We start from the raw sequence: 21665 nt of genomic DNA, 5'->3' as shown, positions 1-21665 counted from the left end.
TGTGCCTTAAAAAAACTCGGGATGTACAGTCCTATGTTGCCTTCAGAAAAGAAGTAAAAGTGCCTCCTGCTATTGTCTGGTAATGAATGAGCTGGGAACTGGTTTTGTGTGGCTCAGAGCCACATGGGGTGTCTGGGGGTGGTGTTTCAAATAAAATGTATTCCAGAAATCAATGTATTATCTTGTCTGTGCCAAGTCTTCCATTAGCGGGGTAACAACAAGAAACTCTTTCATTCCTCTAGATTCTTGAAACTGGGAAACTATCCAGGAAATATTAGAAGTTAGACAGCCAATAGCTGTATTTGTCTTTTATTGTCCAAGGTGTAAACAAGCAGTGGGAAAAGTACACAGCCTGGGTATATTAATATACAGCTTCATGCCAGGACTCTTCTACCGGTCTTGACTGAATGCCTCCCATTTAACAATATTTCCCTGAAAATATTGCTTGCAAGAGCAGAGCAGGATTTTTATGCTTTTTGATTTGAAAGTCTTGCAACTTGCAGGCTTTTGGCAAAGATGGGAGTAAAAGTCTTCCCTAGTTTGAAAATCAGAACTCAGTATGGGAATGCCAGTCAAGACTAAGATGGTGTTTTGATAAAGTGTTATCTTTGAGAAACAAAGGTATGTGGATAAGGCAGGACTTACTTTTTTGTTTTTATGGGAAAATTTATAAGATAGGGAAAATAAATGCTTTTAGCCCAGGAGCAGCAGCTCACCCTTGAAGAGTAGCGGGCTCTGCTCAGTCAGTCTCAGAGCACCACAGTTTTGCACCTGGTTATTGCAGGAGGCATCACATAGATTTCTGTGAGAAATCTGGACACTCAGAGTATGTTTAGCATGAGTCTAAACCTGGATTTTTCCAGCTCATTCCCATGCCAGGGGAGGCTGTGTCAGATCGGCATCAAGTTACTCCCTGTTTGTAAACTAATGACATCAAGATAAACTTGAGATAGTTTATCTCAAGTGTGTAATGGTGATGTCATTTATGTCTCTGTAAAGTAAAACTCTTTTGTACAATAACCGAATTACAAACATTCTTGTTTGAAAGTACACACTGAAGACTGTCTTCAACATTTATAGAATATGGAAGTGAAATGAATGACAATTAAGGGGAATGCTGCTGGTAAATAAGGTGCTTTGTTAAGTCAGATCTCCTGAGCGCAGCTGTTTTGTATTTGTCATTTGAACATACAGCCTGCTCTTTTCGGGACTTCCATATGATATGAGATAGGCAAGAGCCACTTATCTGGGAAATAGAGGACAATCACATTATTAACATGGAATATACACCAAAAGTTAGGTTTAATTTTGTGCTTCTTTCATCATCTTCTGTTCTTCATTAGACTGCTGTGTAGTTTGGTAGATGCAGTGGGCTTACTTCTGAGGAGCAATTCTAATTAGGAACAATCAAGAAATTTTTTTATTAAAGGCATGTTTGATCTTTGGTTTTGTTCAGCATTTACAAAGAATAAATGATTGTTACATCATCTCTGCTGCACTTTGTAGTGTGCCTAAATTCCTACCTATGCCTAAGCCAGAGAGATAATTTTTTTCATGGTTGTAGAGTATTTGGTAACCTCACTATAATAAGCAGACCCTGCATATCTGAAAAGTATTGTTATGCTTATGTGAAAATAATATTATGTTTATTTGAAAATAAAAAGGGAATATTCAGCATGCGAAGGGGGCATTGGGAGTAAGATTTAAAGACTTGAAAGTATATTATAAGGAACAAACATAGTGCCAAGGTCCTGCAAACTCCAGGCAGATGTGTAAGATTGTGATGTGTGATTGCACAGGGCTTTGCACAAGAGCTCTCCTGCAGTAGCTGTTAGTGGATCCCAAACAAAGTAATTGCAGCAGCTGCCCTTCCTCCACGTAAATACCACGATCTTAATCTAATGCTAATTTCATAAGTTAATTTTAGCTTATATTTTAGGTGACAGTCTAATGGTTTTTAAGGATTGTACTTACATGCATCAGCCTTGCAGCAATATCCGTTCATACGTGGGTGTAAATTATGTAACACTTGATCTGCTGCCTCGAAAGAGCAGAGCCGGGGTTTCATCCTTCGTTGTATGAAAAGTAGAGACAGACACAGCTGCTGGACTCCCACCTAACTTCCCTGCCAGGGGAGAGGCCCTAAGGCTTAGGCAGTGCCCGGAGACTCACTGGGTCCGGGTTTGTTTCCCCGCTCTGTCGCACATTTCCCCTGTAACTGTGCAAACTGCTGTCTCTCTCTCGAGGTCTCAGACCTTCACCTGTGTGACGATCATGGTAAAGGATCGCATTGTTCAGGATCAATTTTCAGCCCCAAATCCAGTTTCCATCCAGAAAAGGCAAGAACTTCTGCTGGTGCTAAGGAAATTGCATGGACCAGTAAGAAGCTCATTTTTTTTGTTTTTCTGGGATTGTTACTTGGAGGCCCTCATGCCTCGCCTGTCAGCCCAAATCTGGGCAGTCTCGAAGCCTGAGGTGCGTGCAGAGCTGGAGCCCTTGCTTGGCCCTGAAGCCTCCTGAGGTCCCGCAGCGTCTGGCAGCTCCAGCACGCACCCGCTCCCAGATGGGAAAGCGCTCCTAGCACGTACTGATTGACTGCGCAGCCCACACACGGCAATTTAAAAAACATTTAAATAGCCTGTCTTCTTTGCTTCATCTTGACAATTGATTTTAATCAGCGTTATCAGCAGCTTAAAACACTTAATTCTCTGAAGCACCATAGCGTTCAGCCTGCAGGAGATACGTGGAGTGGATGTGCAGGATCAGTGAGGTTATCAGTAGTTTTGTCCAGGAGGAGGAGGCCTGATGTCCTCATTTCATCGTTCATGGTCCTACCTGAGTTGCTGCTGTTTGCAACTGTGTGGTGCATTTTCAGCCCCACACCATCAGTGGAAGAAAGTTGGTTTGCAGAATGTTTCTGAGGTTCCAACAAACATAAAAGGAGAAAACCTCATCCCTTCCCACCTGCCCTACTGCCACGATTTATTTGGTTAAAAAAAAAAAAAAAAGGCAAACTAATCATATGACTGAGTTATTTTGATATGTGGAATGCTGTTTATTTCTGGCTTGTCAATACTTTAATTAATTTCAATCTGTTTCTAAACCAGAAGTGAAGTACATAACTGATTTGAATCTGTTAGAAGTTGTCCTGCCATCTGCACAGTCTGAAGCGAAGCGGCACAGGCAGTGTAGCATTTGAAGGCATTAAAAGAAATTACATGCTTCTGGATTAATGCTGACTTCTGATTAATATTTTTAGGTGGCAGTAGAAAAGAATGTGGTAACAGCTGGAAAGCCATAGATCAAATAATATCTTCCCTGTTGTCATGTTTCTATACTGAGATATGCGTTGTTAGATTTATGCATAAAATAACATATCTTGATTTTTAAGTTTTTAACACTCAGCCTCTCATTTTATGCCTAGGAGTAATCAGGGAAGTAGAAGGAAGGAGAGGCAAGCGACAGCTTATTTGCAGTTAAAGACCTACATCAAATATCCTGTCAGCTGCAGTTACACAGAGGGAAAAGCCACGGCTTGGTTGAAAACAAGGCGGACCGACTCTTCCATGTATTCCCCATCCACTGAGGCCACTGTTAAATCGAGAAGAAAGCTCTTCTCTAGGCGTCCACTGCTCTGAGCTTTTAATCTTCAGTGAGAAGTACGCAGCCCCTTGTTATGCAGTGCCCACCGTGGTCCCTGGCTGCCCCCAGGAGATGCTCCAGGTTACCTCTGCAGGCAGTTATTCCCCTTCCCTTCGGAAAGGGTCCATCCAGCCTCCTTTTTATCAGCCGTGCTCCTCTGCCCCCAAAAGCAGTGTCTTATTTATTCAACCCTTGCTTTCTTTTCCATCCCTCTCCCTCCCGCAGGAGTGCCTGTGCAGTGCCCAAGGTGCTCTCAGCACTGAGCTATTTATTAGTGATTTTTTCCCCCACTGCAGCGGTGGGGAGGTCAGGCTGTGACATGTGTAACAAAAACCAGAGGAGCAATGTGCGTGGTCTTACCAACACGACTGATCTATGCAGTTTAATTGCTGCATAAAATATGCAAAAGCACTTGAGGTCATTTAGAAAAGTTGGGATGTTTGCAGGAAGGTAGAAATGGAGCTTGGAAAAAAAAAAATTCTGCTTTTTTTTCCTTCACATTAATGACTATACAGAAGAGCCTTTTAAATGTGTCCATATATGGGTTTTAAGCCCTCATTCCACATCAGTGTTTTTACCTTTTTCCTGAAGTAATTTCTATATTCCTACTAACCAACAATCATTTTGTTTGAATCTCATTTCCTCATAATAGCAAACCCATCAATCCCTGCTTTATTAAACAGGGAAGCATGCTTGGAAGCCAGAGCACTCAGATTTGATCAAAGATGTTATGCAAACCATTGATTTTAATTTACAGCAATATCCACTTCTTCCATTATTAACAGCTTTGAATTACTGAGACTGAATAATTAACAAATATTCCTACTTGATGATAGATTATTCAAAAGGCAGATGTACAGGAACATAGCCCAGATGAACATCCTTCCTGCACCCCCAGAGATACATATGCCTGTTCAATGTTCCCCAGGGGAGCAATATAACACGGCACGAGAAAAATGCTCTTTGGAGAGATTTCCTAAATGCTTCCGAAACTATTATCACAGCAAATGCTCCATAGACAAGCGTGCCAGTGTGTGTTTCTGACCCGCCGGTCTCCGTTCAGAGCCCTGGGCTGTGGCCAGCCGAGTCAAACTGCAGACTGGGATGCCACCGCTTCCAGGGCAGGGTTGCCTGCGTACGCTGAGTGGGAAATGTGGGCTTAAAACATTGCCCTGCTTCCTGCTCAAGTTGAAGCACCCCTCAGGCTTCAAGCAGGGCAACATCTGTGAAGTGTGGCTCAGTGCTGGCCTCCTTTGGCATTTCAAGAGATTGTTTTGATGAGTAAAACTCAAAATCTCTGTGCACAAAAGATGACCTGAGGTGGGTAATGCTCTTCAGTGTCTGTTCATTTGCACAGCTCTTTGCAGCTGATGAGGCTGGAAGGGATGGAGGTCTTTCTACTGGGCTTGTTCACTGAGGAGGAAGATGTCTGGGCACACAGAGCAGATGTAAGTCTTCACCTGCTATTATGGTCTCTGTCCTTCGTCGTGAGCCTAAATGAGAGGAAAACACCTGGGATTCTTACAAAAGGAGATGGCCAATACCTGCCTTGCAAGGACAAATTTCCCTTTCATCCAAAACCACACTCCTGCACTCTGGGTGTCATTGCTTAGCAAAACTCAGCTGAAACTCAGTGTAGATCTTCTCCCAAAGCACCAAACTTGGCCAGTTATAACTTCTAAGTTAAAACTTCAGAGTTATAACTTCCTTGCAGCTGTAGGAGTTTTCTCTTCCATGCAGAAAATCCTGCTGCTGAAGAAGAGCATAGAGGTGTCTGCAGCTATTTCTGTCCTAATGCATGGTGAAAATCATTTCTCTCCACCTCCAGAACCCTTTTCTCTGGCATCCCTCAAGGTCCCTCCTCCCTCCCATCCCACAGGGCCACCCGTGCCCATCGCCAGGGGAGCGGTGTGGACTGAGCAGTCAGCAACACGCCGGAGCACCCGGCTTTCCCCTGCCGCGCTGCCTCACCCAGCTGCGCGCAACGTGGGTGCTGTCCCCGCCGGGGAGGGAGCAGCGGAGCGTACGCCTTGAGAGAAGGGATGCCCTGCTTCCGAGGAGCAGATGCAGCGTGAAGAGCCTGCTGGGGTGCCTGGGGACAGGACCATCCTTTCGGTGGCAATAGCAGCCTTGACATTTGTTGGGATTCCCTATACAGGCACAGCTGCTTCCCAGTGGGAGATGAGTGGGTAGTTAAGTTCACCCATGCTTTTATTACGTGTTGTCTTGATTGTTGTGAAATGTTTATGTCCCAGTGCAAACCCATTGCCTTTAGGATCAGAGCAGCTTATTCAAGGAACAGGACAAATTGAAATGCTTCACTCCTCTCTACCTCGCTCCGTGGGGTGATGCCCCAGGGCATCCTGGCACCAAGTGCATTTCAGGGGGCAGCACAGCCGCTAGCCTGAGAGCCAGCATCCCTGCCACGGGGAGGGGACAGGGATCTCTCAGCAGGCAGCCTCAAAACCCTGGAGCTTCCCCCAAAAAGAGCCAGCAGGCTCAGTCACCAGCCCCCCGGCCAAGCCCCGTCCATGGCCAATGGCCAGCTCACCGCCCTGGCAGGGCTCGGGGACGAGGGAGGTGTCTGTCCCCCTCTGTACGTTCTGCAGAGTGCAGATGCAAGGTGCTCAAATGCAGTGATGAGAATTGTTTAGGAACAGCAGAAGGATGGGCAAAGCTAGATAAGACAAAATATAAATCTAACTCTCTATCTGGCTCTGTATAAACCATCATCATCCTCTTTACCACTGTGCCAGCATGTATGTGCTGCCATGCTCACTCGGGAGGGAAAGGAACATCTTTTGTACGGCACTATTCAGTGTAGTTTGATGTTTTGTTTCACAGATGCAGCCTTGGAGCAACGTTAGCCTATTATGAAGACTTATTTAGACAGGTACAATTACAGCTCGTCAGTGAAGGTGCCTTTGATCCCAGCATCCCCATTGTTCCTGAGGCTTTTCATCCCCGCTGGTACCCAGCTAGCAGGCCTGTGCCCAAGACCAGCCTTTGAAGCTGTTTCTTTTCCATTTCCCCTTAATTTTCATGGTGTCGTCTTCTGCTGATGACCATTATTAATGAAGGTTCTGGCATTCAGTTGTGCTCAAAATACTGATGCTTGGCAATATCTGACCTTCCCCAGCTGTGCAGCAGCCATCCCCAGGAGGAGGGCGAGCAGTGGGACCAGGGCACTCTGTGCAGAGGAGAATCGCCTTGTGCATGGTGCCCACAGGGAAGGACCTGCTCCCGACTGCTCATCCTTTTCCAAAGCACTTTACTGCAGTGCAGGTTCGTGTGTCAGCAGCTCTCAGCTTCCTGCCTCCCAAAATCTCCAGTACAGGACTTTGCTACTGGGGAAAATGAGGTCTTTCAGATCAGAAGTAGCTCAAGATGGATGAGAGAGGGGGAGAGTGATTTCTAGATACAGAGAAGGAGTGACATCCTTTTCTAGGAGCAGCCATGTGGCCAGTCACCAGTTCTGTAGGGTGGCTTGGGATTTTAGTGTTAGGATAAGGAATTAGATGACAATTGCCTTTAGTTTTGCAGAAGGAGTCTCTGTGTGCAGTTTGGGGTGGTCGCTGGTGACTGAGAAGCACAGAAACTGATGCCATTTGCTTGATTATGCATTTAGCATGTTACTATGAGACCAAGGAGGAAAACTCCCGGAGATAGTGTTCACCAGGTACTGAGAGGTGGTAAGACAGGTCAGAGAGAGGGGAGGTAAAGGAGTCCACCAAGAACTATGAAACACAAGCCCCCTGTGACACAGACCTTTGTGGCATGAGAGAGCATGCAAGGGAGGCACTGCTGTATGCATGTAGGCATTTCATCTCCTACAGGCCACTGTCAGAGACAGCACGATGGATGAGGCAGATCCTTTTGATCGATAGGGATTTTCTTCTGTCAGATGGGAGGAAGTATGACTGGACCAATGTAGGCAAATTGCCGGCAACAATCACAGTGTAATTGCAAGAACTGCAGACAGAAAACCCACTCGCTGCAAGAGTTGCCCAAGATGTAATGACCCAACGCATGAGGAAGCAACGGTCTCCAGTAAAAACTGGGAAATCCACATTTAGTTCAGACAGCGCCTTGTCAAGATTTCTGAACGCACCAAAGGATTTGCCCAGAGCTACCAGCTGCTTGGAGCCTTAATTGCGCTCATTGAAGTTGTGCTAAGTTAGTAGACAGTTCTTTCTAATTAAGTGCAAACTCCTTCAGATACTGAGTAAAATCGCATCTTGACTTTGCCTTTCTCCTATCTTAGCATCTAGAATTGGCTTGTGCAAAACTAAGTGTCTTGCTGGATGCGAACATGTGGCTCTATCTGACCCTTTCAGCGTAACACCAGAGACCTTCCTCCATTAAGCAGGAGTGGATTTACTGACAGCACTGAAAACTGGCAGGGCAAAAGCAGCAGTGATGCCTTTGCTTCTGGGCTGCGATCATTGATTCCAACACAAGACAAAACCTGTTTCCTTTCTGGGTGCCGTGAGCCACCTGTACCCCCTCTCCTGGTACACTGGTATCCCAGCAGCCCACCTCCAGAAGGACACGTGCCTGGCAGTGCTCAGGCCTGAAAATCTTGCAGAGAGGTGGGATACACCCAGCTGTCCACTCCACATGACGTTTGTTATTCTCTTAGTTTTAACACAGGAGATTATCTGGAATTAAAAGCTACCTGTGCTCTCACAGGTGAGAAAGCACTACTTGGCATATGGACATATATTTGTGAAGCTAGGATATGCAGTTGCCTTAAACCTCTTTCTTATTATAGCCATGTAATTGCAGTTGTTTCTGAGCCTGTATGTATCTGCCTAGTGCTGTGTTTTTCTATGAAAGCAGTGTGAGGCCAGGGCATCTCCCTTCAGCTCCTTATTTGCTCATAAACATCCTCACCCATCTGGATGACCCTATACCCAGTGATGTATTTCCTTGTAACACACTGAAAATCAAGGAGTTCCTAAGATGTTGTTCATACCCAATATGAAGAGTCCAACTTCAGCAGGCTGCGATCTGACCCACTGGTGCAACTGGCAGTGGGCCAAAAAGTCGCACTCAAAGCGGCATCGCTTTTAGGGACAAAAATGGAGATTGTGATTAAGTGGCTGTTCCGCAGTGCAGGCTCAGGGTGAAGTCAGTCGCTAGAAGCTTCGTAACGTGGCAGTGGAGGCAGGACGTCAGCAGTCTCTAATCTTTTTTAGCTTTGCCAAAATCAGGAGAATTCAGTGAGATAAAGTGTAAAAGTCTGGAATGTATTTAGTAAATAAAAAGAGACCCCAGAGGAAGTCAAAGTAAAACAGACTAACAGTTCAATTTTTCAATTACCTGAACAATCTCACAACATTAATCCTGGGTGCCGAATACCTGTGAAGAAATTTCCCTGCTGAATTAGTGTCAAGTGCTGCTCTTAACGCCACTTTATTTCTAGCCACGCTCGATGACATGAACAAACAGCCATTCCCACCTGTGGAATGTACTAGGGAAAGCTGCACAAGCAGGTGAAGGTTTAGGATGCATTTTGTTTTGTATACGTAATTGGAAATAGCTTTAAAGGAAAAGGGGCTCAAAATTTTGTAATAAACCCAATTTTACAAGGAATCAAACACTATTTATTGCATGCTGTGTATTACCTTCCTGCTTTTCAGGCTCCGAAAAAAAACCTCAACAACTTTTTTGAAACGTTTAACAAGATATTTGTGGAAATGCAGACTTAAAATATGTTCAACATTGTGTTTGCATGTTATCCTTCTTTTCCCTTTTCTTTGCTTTCATTAACTGAAATAAATTATTAATGTCATGGTAGGGGGAAATTGGGCACTTCCTTTAATTTTTTTTTTTTTTTTCTTCCCCCTAATTCTGGAAAAGTTATGAAGTGAAAAAAAAAAAAAAAGCCAGACTGCCTCTTGTGCGGCACAGAGCGAAGGGAAAAGAGAACAAGGGAGAAGATTATGTAGAAGATTTCAAAATTCAAGATGCAAAATGCTCATCTTGAGGAATTTCCCCATATGAAATGCTCTTTGTGAAACGGCACCGAGGTCTTGGTGGGAAGGTTGCCTCGCTGCAACAGGCGTGGGGACACTACTCTCACCCGTGCCAAAAGCAGTGCTCGTGCCTGGCACCTCGGTGCTGCCCAGGCGACCACCTTCCGACACCACTGCAGCTTCTTGTCTTTTCTTTTCTTTTTCTTTTTTTTTTTTTTGTCTGCTCCCCAGTTCGAGTGAGGGCTTCAGCGTAGCGGAGAAGATCGTGCTGCTCACCTTCATCTCCGCCGTTATACTGATGGCCATCCTGGGGAACCTGCTGGTGATGGTGGCCGTGTGCCGGGACAGGCAGCTCAGGTGAGCCCAGCCGGCCGGCCACCGCCTGCCCTTCCGCCGGGAGGCACGGGGGAAATCCCTGCCTGAAAAGCCCCGTGCCTACAGCTGAGGGCATCAACTGCCGCGGCGAAGGGGGTCTCTGGCCATGCATTGCACCACGGCGATGTCAGACTCTCACGCTGGCCTCTGTGCATCCCCGCTCGGATTCACACTGTGGCGGTGGGATCATTTTAGTATCCATCCTCTATGTTTTTAGCACTCTCAGTGTCAAAAAAACAGATAAATCAATGAAAAATAGCTAAGCAGTAATTCCTGGGAGAAGCAGGTTGGCCTCTACCCCTTTTCCATCTCAAATTTCCTGATAACCCCTTCAGAAAACCGTGCGGCTCAGTTGTGCTGCGGCAGCTTGGCAAGTGCTGCCAGTGATTTGGGGGGGTCACAGGCAAAACTCCTGTCTCGAGGCTTGCTGCTGCCCCTGGGAGTTGTCAGCCCAGCCTCAGGAGCAGAGTGAGAAATTCAACAGCCTCTATTCATATTCTGCGTGGGATTTTTAATGGAGTTAATTCTATTTTATTGTTATGATTTAAAAAGTACTCTTCAAGTTAAAATTACAGCTTCAGTCTAGATTCTTCTCAGTGCTTTCTGGAAGGATTTTCTCAATTTACAAGTTAAAACAAAATCCCCCTCCTCCACCCCAAACTCTCCAACGCAAGCTGTGAGGCTGAGCCGCACGCAGAGGCCTGTGAGCATCCCTTTGCCTCGTCCGGGTGAGCAGAAAGATGCGTTCATGGAGAGAACACAGTGGATATGTGGCCACAGAAACCAGTATCGAGCTAGAGGTGACCCTGTGAAGTGAGGAGTACGTAAGAGAGGACCTTTCAGTGTGATGGAGCAAATTAGACCCAATCACAAGCTGAAATCTCTGTCTCTATGTAGAGGATGCTGCACCAAAACTATTCCACCCTAATTCTGTGATCTGTCTTGCAGGAAAATCAAGACCAATTATTTCATTGTTTCCCTTGCCTTTGCGGACCTGCTGGTGTCAGTCCTGGTGATGCCGTTTGGAGCCATCGAGCTGGTTCAGGACAACTGGATCTATGGAGAGATGTTCTGCCTGGTCCGAACGTCCCTCGATGTCCTGCTCACCACAGCGTCAATCCTGCACCTGTGCTGTATCTCTCTGGACAGGTATGAACAGAAGAGCATAGAGAATAATTGTAGTTTCTTTAAATTTCTTCAGCGTTGTTGCTCATCAGCAGTAGCCAAAGGGCAAATATGAACCTGCTGGGAACCGTAGAGCAATAAATCTCTCTCGGTAGCTGATTTTGGAGAGAGGCCCCTGAATCCTCGTCAGCGTAGAAAAACTTTGAAAGGAATGAGATTTATATTGATAGAGCAAGCCAGGTTCTCAGCCGCTTTGCGGCACAGCCCTGTTGCATTACTGATCAGACATGGCACAGTTTTTTCTTTGAAGTAAAGACAAGACACCTTAGAGACGTATCCAAAGGAAAGACCTGCAGCTGTCGCAGGCGGAGGTGCATCGTGCACGGGACATTGGGTTAGCAGGGACGTTGCTCGCAGTTACGATGTCACTGCCAGGGGCTGCAGGGAAGGCTTGATGTGTTCTGCTGAGCCCCGACTTCCCAGGGACTGAAACACTAAATTATCTGGCTTTCTCTCTCTTGTGAAAAAAATATTTGACATATCTTTCAAACGCTATCTGAACTGCTCTTCCTGCTGCTAGCAGCTGTACAAGTGGATGAAAACCGATATTACTAAATGACACATTGTGACGTATAGTACGAGATTATATGGAGAAAGAGCAAACCCCCCCTAAATTTTATTGGCTATTTTTCTAAGGCATCCATTTGCACATCTCCACTAGTGAAGGAGGTAAATAAAGCTGGTGAAAAGGGTGCAAAAACTTTGTGAGAGATCCTAAAAACTTTTATTTTCCTTCAAACTTTTCTTGCCAAAAAACCCCCCTTTTCTTTGTTAAAGTGAAGTCAAAATCCTAAATAATTTATGGCAAACAACTCTCTTTTACTGTTGTCTGCAGTTTTTCAGGGTAAAGGGCAGAACTTCCCGTACAGAATAGCAGGAATTTTTCACAAGATAAATGCTTAGAAGAAAACATTTTTACCGGCTTTTCTAATAAGCAATATTTAGAGCTTTCATTTGAGTTCTGTGCCTCAGCTTTCAATACCTTTACTATTACTTAGTATTACTAATATGGCCAAAATAACCATAATCCTTCTCATCATCATGACAACTGATATTTAAATAGCATCTTTCATCCAAAGAGTCTGTACCCAGCCAGACTTCAAAAGATGCTCGATTAACTTCGCCGCTGAGGGCAGCTCTCCTTTGTTGTGGGAGAGAGGGGCACGTGCAGCGTTGTATCCAGAGAGAAGCTGACGTGCCACAGCTACAGCGCGGTTCCTTGTCTGGAAGTTTAGATGGCCGGAACACAAATAGGAAGCTCATTATCTTAAAAACGTTGACAAATTGCCACTTTGAGCCAATTACCAGTAAAGCAGATGTTAGGCACTGCGCTCTGGATGTGGCCTTGTTATATAAAATGTTGGAGTTTGATTCCCCAGCCTCTTAATTAAACACAGGGAGCTGTGTAGAGAAGGGGACATGAAGGAAAAATACTGTTTTCCCCCCTCCCTTTCACCCCCCGATCTCTGACACCCGCAGGGGATGAGGAACCTCCTGTGTGGGGTGCGCAGAAGGGAACCCCCCGCCTTGTCCTGCCTGTGCCACCCTCTTGCAGACCCCTGGCACGTTGTGAGCTCTTGCTCCTGCCGCCTGTCCCCGTCGGTCCCCACGCTGCTGGGACAGCTCGTCTGCCGGCGGCGAAGAGTTTGGGGGCAGCCTTGGCTCTATGACTGTCGAAATGCCTGGCTCAGAGTTAATGTTTTAGGGATACAGAACAGAGACCGCAGTTTTATACAGGAAGATTTTCTTGCTATAAACAGACCTGAGGCAGAGTTTGCAAACACCCAGCTCAGTAGAAGGAACTGGAAATGGAAAAAACCCCAAAACCTTCAACCAAAAGAAAATCTTAAAATGACATGGATTAGATTATACTAAATGAAACATTCGGAGCAGAGTGTGAACACCTGGAGGGGACTACAGCTCTGCTCTTCCTTCTGCGCTCTTTTATTCTCTGCCCAGAGAGTCCTGAATTCTCTCCGCCAGATGCAGAGCTGCCGCAGCAATGGGTGAGCATCGCTGCCCACAGTAACGTACAGATGATTCCCCCTCTTTTGGGCAGAGGGAAAGGGACACCTGAGTCTGGGGACCCCCACTCCATCGCCCCATCCCAAGCCAATGCTTTAATCACTGGAATACTACACAGAAGAGGAGAACGGCTGTCTTGAAAGAAAGCAGGAGCTTTGGAGCAAACTAATTCTCTAAGCTTGTTCCACAATTGTTCTGAAAAGGGTTTGGGAAGGTGCAGCACCCCCTGCACTGGTGTCTGAGGGGTGACGGGCGCTGCACTTGAATGAGTCCTGTATCAGCATCGCTCCACTTAAGTGGCTCGGCTTCTGTGATAAAATTATTCTGCTTTTAAAGATTTCTGCTTACTGAGTGTGTATTTGAACCTGTTGCTCATACAGAAACATTCTTCTTATTTCTTCAGGATTAAAAGATTCTTTAAAGTAGAATGAAAAATTGGTGCACACACACTGGCTAAAAAAACCCCACACCCACCAATCTTGGTCCCAAACTGATTGGAAAAAAGTGTTTAGAGCTCTGAATTTGAAGGTCCTGAGAGCTGGAGATCATCTTAAGTGTCACAGCAAAAAAAAAAAAAAAAAAATCTTTCTGAAAATGCCTGTAAACTTCTTCCTCATGAATGCACTGACAGACAGAAATCCCCCAATATTTGCCATCCCCCCAGTATTGACCACGTTTGACTAAATAGCAATCAAATTGCTTGAAAAGGAGCCGAGGATGAATTCATTAATGAGTGATGGGTGTGCTGAAAACTTCTGCAAGTTCAGGGCTGAGGGAGCAGAGCTGCACTGTCTGGGATACAGAAACACAGCGGCAATTTTTGACAGCTGACAAACCTGAAATTTCCAGATGTCAGGGAATTATTTCAGGTTGCATAAATTCTCTTTTTCTTTCACTTGTGTTTACCATACATGTGCTGTTCTTTGCTCTCAGGCAGAAAGAGAGAAAAGGTTCTCCAAGCTGGTGGCGGGATGCAGCCTGACATGGATAATTATCGCAGCCTTTATCATTTGCTTGGTGCTTTCACACTGAAGAATGACGCCTCTGCAGACTAGCTGCAGAGCTGATCTAAATTTTAGGTAATTCTCTGGTACCGTGTTTTTCTTGTTCCTCTTCTCAAAATGGCTTTACTGAGTGCTTGTTAGAGCAGAGACCACCACACACCATTAGCAGAGCACTAACAGCAACATCCCCGAGACAGGCTGCTCCTCTCCAAAGGCACTTGAATTTGCCATAGAGACTTTTCGCTGTCATCTAATCGCTGCAGGGCACACATAGCTCTCCTAGCCATTCATTCTTGCTGGAGAAGTTCATCTTGGATGCTATTTTGACTCCGTGGGTAATCATTTGGAGCTTTGCCATTGACATGAAAAAAACCAGGATTTCATCATAGACGTTTCAAAAGGTATATTTCTTCTCCCGGTACAAGAAGGCACAATTATGTCTGTGTTTGCTGACAGCGAGTGTCAGCTGAAAGAGAAAGCCCAAGATCTCTCTGTCTCATGTGAAGAGGAGAATCCCAAGTCAGATGCGTGGCTTTCATCGCTTTCTGTTTGATCAGGCACCTCAGTGGGAATCTGACTGAGTCCCGACACTATGGGCTTCTGGGTTCTCCCAGGACCAGATGTCAAGGTCAGACTACCCACCACGGTGCTCGAGACAGACCAAGGTGGCTCCTGTAGCACTGGACTAGCTCTCCTGAACTGCGGTAAATGAAAATATTGCAGAGGTGGGTCAGTCCCTAGTCTTCCTCTCTTAAAGCTCTATTTCTTCCTCTGATTGATTGACTGACTGACTAGCATGATTTTCAAAATACAACTTAGTAGGATACCAGCAGGGTGCTGTAGCCATTGCTGGCTTGGTCTTGTGGGTTTTTTTGCTGCCATGAAGTTGGCTGCTGTTCCAATCCTCCTTGGCAAGCAGGACAACAGGGATTTTCAACACGGCTTGGGTGGAGTGGTGATACAGAATAATAGATCCATTTTCTGCACGAAAAGAAGGCTGAGCCCCACCTTTTAAATCTGCCTTTTCCTCCTTCGCGGTGTGCCATCCCCTTGCTGTGACTGTCCTGGGAGCATCACTTCCAGGTGTGTTGGTTTGTGATCATCCTAAGAAGGGCAAGGAGAAAATTTCAACCTCACTTCACATCTGTGCTAGAAATGAAAAATGACAATATCCAGACTTCAGTCACATTTGAATAGATACAAGTACAAAAATTTTCTAAATCCCACCTTTTTCTTGTGCACTTTGCCAGTTTTTAAAATCCTATTCCTTTTGCAGACTGAACTCAAAAAATTGTGCCGTTCCTGGTGCATCTTAGTTGGAATGTGGGTACCTGACACAGTGCAGTCCCACAGCGATTAATGACTTGATAGAGTCACCATCCTCTAACCCAAACGAGCAGTGCACCCAACACGTGCTGTTCGCAGCAAGGATTTAACAGGTTAGCAAAGCCTCCTCATCTCCAACTGCTGCACCAGATTTTCCTTTTGGGACTAAGGCTTTCAAAGCATATCTTGTCCTGTGCAAACATTAGCTGAGATTTGAAAAGGCTTCCAGACAGTTTGGTTTTTGTGGTGTTTTGCAGTCATCTCCAAGCAACTTTCATGTCAGCTCAAAATACTCACTCTGATGTGAGTAAGAGCAACATGTCTTTCTTTACCCTCTTGTGTGCAAAGCCTCAGACCCAGGCTTTAAAGGTTGCTGGCAGAAACTTGAATTTCTGTGACAATTTTTGGTTGTTTTGGGGTTGTGGGTTTTTTTTTTTCCGCAGTGAGAACTGACTCCCAGTGTTAAGGGGACAGCATAGACGAGGAGGTAGCAGTGGATGGCCCTGAGAAGATCAAAGCAGGTAGATGAATGCCTGGATGTCTGTGCAGGGAAGGGTGACTCAGCCCATGGTGGAGCTGTTCTCCATCACCACTGCTTCACCCGTCCTGGCAGCTGGGCTGGAGGAGCACCGACGGCACGGCTTCCCTCCCAGTGTTTCGTTTAATTTTCACTAGCTGTTGCCCTTCTGTTCATTCAGACTTTATGGGAGTATGCTTTTTCTAGCTGGTGTTTTTTCTGTGATTCATATATTTCTTGCCTTCTGTTTTATTTCAGGGCATACAACTGTGGTTGTATTTTATTTTTTTTTAAAACTGGGTGGTTAATCTAATCCTCAGAACTCAGTTTGGAAAGTCATTCTGTTCAACATTCTCAGAAAGTGTTGCTTGAAAAGACTTTTATCTGATAATATCTTGTATCTATTTCCATTACTACCTCTGGGAAAAAAAATTGGCATTCAGGCTTTAATTCTCAAAGGCATTTGAGAAAATCTGGAGAAGTGGCGGCAGGATAAACTGATCCTAGCGGTCAGACACAGGGAGTGAAGTACTGCAGAGACTTAGAGAGGCTCTGATCTGAAAAGGTGTTTTTCCAAGGTATCAGAGGTACCTGAGGGCTCACTGAATCCAAATTTTGCTGTCACTGGGTTATGCTTTTTCATCATCCCTTTGGGATTCTAATATAAAAGAAAGATTTAGCCTTGAATTATTTTTTTATTGAATGTTTTATGCATATGTATCCATTCTTTGTGCCTATAATTGCACTGCATATAAATAGACCAAGTGGCTATGATAGAGTCTCCAAATACAGTTAACCTGTCAGGAAAGGCAATTTCCTTCTCCAATATTTGCAGTACAATTTGTAATACAATTACTTCTCAAAGTCTTGGGGGAAAAAAACAACAGAGAAGCAAACAGGTCCTAAATGTCTGTATTCTTGGGCTTAGACGCACATCTGGCACCTCTGCTCTTCATGCGACCAGAGCATCCTGCATCCTCTCTCTGCTTCCTCCAGCTCTCCTGGCTGTGTCCCAGCCTGTGAAGCTTTCCTCCGAATCTACATCTCTGCTGGGCACTAGGTACACTGTTTGCCTGGCGTGTTTGAAACATTTGCAGCTTTGCTATGTAACGTGCAACAAACCAGACCTAACTCTGTGTTTGTATATTCAACGCTAATCCTACTGGTATTCAAACATACCACATAATCACTGCTAAATAAAGGCGAAAGCAAAGCAGATGTATTCAAAGAGTGTTGGAGCACCAGAGTGACAGATGCTCGTTGCACCATTTACAAACATTAATTAACATTAATGTACTGTTCAGACATCAAATTAGCACAATCCCTTGTGAGAGATGATGCTTTAGAGATTCCCGAAGACCCGAAACCCTGGTGCTCTGCAGTGAAAGTCCTTCTCCAAAAGAACCCCCTGCCCACTCCCTCCTGTTTCCAGTGCTGCATCACATCGCTCTCCGTGCGGATCTCTTTTGCACGGTGTTACAGCCAACGCAGCCGAAGCACAGGGGGTTGACTGGCTCACTAAAGGATGGTTGGGCCGTGGTGGGGCTCGAGGTCGGGAGCATGATGTCTTTCTCAAGGACGGGGAGAAAGCAGCTGTGCCCAGCTGTGCTCTCCAGAACATCTGCTGGCTGGCCAGGGGCGAGGGGAGGTTATTAGTGGGGAGACTTTCTAGGTTTTAAATAGCTATGAGTAAGTAATGATTAGGCAGTTGGCAATCTGATTATATGACACAAATTCCAGCTCTAGTTTTGAACCAGACCATAAATCCCCCCTGTGCCCTTTTCAGCTGGAAAGGCATCTGAACTCGTACAGCCCCAGTCACTTAGGTGGAGGAACAGAGAGCCAGCACAGAGAGGGGCTGAGCGAGGGCCAATGGAGACCATCACGAGGGCTGCGAGACGCGACACGTAACTGCAGAGTCATCCCTGTCGGCACTCGGCTCGGCAAGAAAACTGACACGGGATTTGCAGAATTCAGGTCCGAGAGCATTAAGAAAAATAGCGGAGCAGATGGCCATGGCACAGCCTGAGGGATGCACTGTCCTTTATTAATCTTTACAAACCCTCTAGAAATATGGTAATTTATTTTGCCACTGTTGCTGCCAATACCCCTCCACACACACACCGACCCACACGGGGACCATGAAGGACTCCTCTATCTCCATTTGGCAACATACGTTTGTTTGTATTACTAGCTATATTTATCCAGTTCCAATTAACTGTTCTCTTTAGCATTTTTCTCAGTGTAATTATCTCAACACCAGCAGGCCGTTGTTTTTCTAATAAGAATTTAATTTTGTTAGATATAATCATTTTAGGACTTTTTTTTTTTTTTCTGGACCAGTGATGCATAACTGTGTTTTATTTGGCACAGTCAGAGACCATAGCTGATTTTCTCAGTGGGAAAAAGGAAAAGAGAAAGAGCTGTTCTGTCAAAAAAATGTAAAAATCTGGTTATGTGGAGACCAGAATCTGGTTTCACTGAAATATCATCAAAGCCAGTAGCGCTGTTTTAATTTCACACAGGCACAAATAAATTGAGATCCTGGCTGCTTAGACTTCATCGCTTGGTCAGGGTTCAGCAGAAGAGTCTGGCCCAATCTGGGTTAACTGAGGGAGAGGAGGAGTGTGCAAAACCACGGTTTTGTGGAGCACGCCAGCATAGAGCTCCAAAAAGACAAAGAAGGGGATTTTCCAAACTAGCCAAATTCTTAGATGTAACTTGTGTCTTGCGAGGAGAAGCAGCCTCTGAAATAAATGTCCTTGTTGCCTGCAAGAGTTTTCCTGCAGTGCCGTTCAGTGTCCGCAGCATCTGAGGGGGCTGCCTGGGGCTGCAGCCCTCGGGACCCCCCCCGCCAGGCTCAGCCTGCGCCCCGGTGTCGGTGAAGAGCAGAGTCCCCTGCGGTGGCAGCTGGTGGAGTCTGGCTGCCAACTGCTGTGGTTCTTTGGCCTCTCCTTCCCTAGGACCTCACAAATCATTCCCACTTTGGTGTTCAAGGCATGGTTCAGGCACAGAGCGTGTATGCGATGGTTGTTGCACCCGAACTTTGGCAGAGAGCTAATAGCACCCACAGTTTTCCCATCCTCTTGTCTTTTTTCTAGATTCTTTAAGGGGGGGTAAAAAAATTATTTAGTATAAGTGTTCAGTAAATTTTCCTCAGTTCATTTTGGCCCCAGTGATGATAAAACATATGGTACATATACAATTGTATACATGCACATGACACCAAATGGTTTTAAATGTGGGCCACCCACAGAACCAGTCTGTTTAGTAAAGGTGGGTGTGTATTTGTCTGTCTGTAATAGCTAAGCAGCTTCTTTCAGGGTAGTGTCTACATACCCGTAGCTCAAATAAAATCGTATTGCAAATCAGTGGGATACTTTAATTTTTCTCCAAGGGCAAGGAATTCTCTAATGCAGCTCCATAATTCTATTTCTGTCATGCCCAGAAGGCGAGGAAAGAGCAGCAGTGTGGTTAGAGCATCACCGACGCTGAGGCAGGAGCTGCAGACTCCAGGACTGCTCTCTGGAGATGTGCCCAGGGCAGCTTTTACACCACCACGGGCTTGAGGAGGTGCTTGGATGTCCAGGCTGATGTGTGGCCAGACGTGCTGCCTGCCGTATCACCGCTTGCTTCTCTTTCACCATGGAAATTGGTGTACGTTAACATTACTGGCCCAGCTGCTTATCTAGATTCCTGGACCCTTGATTTCAGTCTTGACCACATATCCCAGTCACTATTGGAGTCTCATCGTGTTGGTACTTATATAGAGTATGCAGATAGTTACTACCACAAATAGCCGTCCTTGCATGGACCACAGCTAAATTATGTTGCTGCCAGATCTAGGTCACCGGTGTGTTGAAATGCAATGCTGTTTCTCAGTCCCTCCACTTTCCTTTCTCATCTCCAAGGGCCTAGAAGCCATAAACTTGTAATAATTACAGATGTCATCACTTAAAAGTTTATGTGCTTTTCAAGAATTGGATTTTTTTATTTTTTTTCTGCAGGAAAGGCAGGATATGATACAAGGAGTGTGCATACATGTGTGTGCATGTATGTGTAGGATTTTTCATACAGGCAAAATGGCACCAGCAAACACCCATGATTTACAACACTTAAATTTCCACAAAAGCCTTGGACCAGCACAGCAGATTCAGCATTCAGTTATAAAAGGCAAGAATATAACCAAGGTTCATTTTCTGTCTATTTTCTCTTTGCCTTCTCAGCTTCCCTCTTATCTGCCATCTCCTGTCTTCACATAGACACAAGTTTAACATTAGACAAGCTGTCCACGATCCTGCTGCTGAGGAATGTGATATTATGTCTTCTCTACCCAAAGTGCTGAAGGCTGTTGGGTACAAATGTGTTGCTGATGTACAGTTCATCAGGCATTTCTCTCTGCTTTCTGGTTTTATGTGTGGCACTGACTGTAAAGAGGAGCTAGCCAGCAGGCAAAGTGCAAGTCCTGTAGGGAAAGGATAAAACCTTTTGCTTTTGCTTGTGGACACTGCGTACGGACTCCTCCATGTGAGCGTGGCAGCTCCTGCTGGAGATGCTTGCAGGAATATGGAGGAAATTGCCCCACAGGTTGGGGCACTGAACCACTGAACTTTGAGCGTTTTCTTGTAGCTTTTGTGAACGTGATTGAGGTGCACCTGCATCCCCTCGAGAGTGTTTGTAACACGTGAGGTTTGCTTTTGGGAATCGATCCACTTGGCACTAATTGGTCCCCCCAAATCCGTATCACTGGAGCTTCCACTGGAAGAGCAGGGAGATTCACATACATCTTCCTTGAGGCAGAGTCACCAAGTGACACTGGGCAGGTCACAAATCCTCGGTAGCCAGACGTATCTGCAGTGGCCGTAAGAGCCATACGTAAGGCCATAAGAGCTACGGATTTGTTCTTTTGAGCCATCTGTGAAAAGTTAGCACTTGATTAATTCATGTGGCATCTGATGTGGGAAAGGAAAAGTATTATAATAACATTTGCTTTACGGAGGGGTTTCTTGTGTTTCCCCTTCAGCAAAGAATGTCATAACAGAGGCGGAGGAGAGGCTGCTTCACATCATCCGCTCTGCTGTAGGTAGCAGGGAAGTTACCGTTTTCAGGGAACTGCAGAAACATGGGTCTTGGCTGATAATAGTAAGAATTAATATTTAATTAAACTTGGACATTGTATTAATCATGTATATCTATTACATTTTATATTCATCCATCACGCTCTCATACCAGCACATAATAGATATTCTTTATGAGCACAGAAAAACAGCTCTAGCTTGAAAGGAAGCAGAAATGTAGAATAAGAAAATGTCTTTATTTCAGCTTTTGACTAAAACTATTGATAATCTTAGAGATATAATTACTTTTCTCTCAGTGAATAAATACCTGCTTAAATGACCAAACCATCACATACATCAAATCACCAGTTACTGCAAAAATTGGTGTGACTTCAATGACTTCTGTTAGCATACACAGATTTCTATTATCTGACTCCCTGGGCCATTGAATGGAAATCCTGCTGAGCTATGGGAAAGTGGACGGTGTGCTTCTCTGCCTCCCTTGCCATCAGCAAAATTGTCACCCACACTCTGATTGCGGAACCTTGTTACT

The 21665-nt window shown here is 45.2% G+C and overlaps 1 protein-coding gene across 6 annotated transcripts in view; it reads left to right on the top strand.

Annotated features, from left to right (window-relative positions):
- The window catches only part of HTR4 (5-hydroxytryptamine receptor 4), a 138095-nt gene that overhangs the window by 55020 nt on the left and 61410 nt on the right, over positions 1 to 21665 (top strand). For 5 of the 6 annotated variants that reach the window (XM_075766923.1, XM_075766927.1, XM_075766924.1 and 2 more), the window contains exons 3-4: positions 9855 to 9980; positions 10947 to 11147. In XM_075766923.1, the coding sequence (XP_075623038.1) occupies positions 9855 to 9980; positions 10947 to 11147 (327 nt within the window). The remainder of the gene's footprint in view (positions 1 to 9854; positions 9981 to 10946; positions 11148 to 21665) is intronic. The other variant, XM_075766929.1, reaches the window with a different exon arrangement.

The sequence above is a fragment of the Balearica regulorum genome, chromosome 14 (assembly GCF_011004875.1).
Source record: "Balearica regulorum gibbericeps isolate bBalReg1 chromosome 14, bBalReg1.pri, whole genome shotgun sequence".
Taxonomy (NCBI): Eukaryota; Metazoa; Chordata; class Aves; order Gruiformes; family Gruidae; genus Balearica; species Balearica regulorum.
Note: the sequence above shows the minus strand (reverse complement) of the source record. Positions and strands in the feature narration are given on the sequence as shown.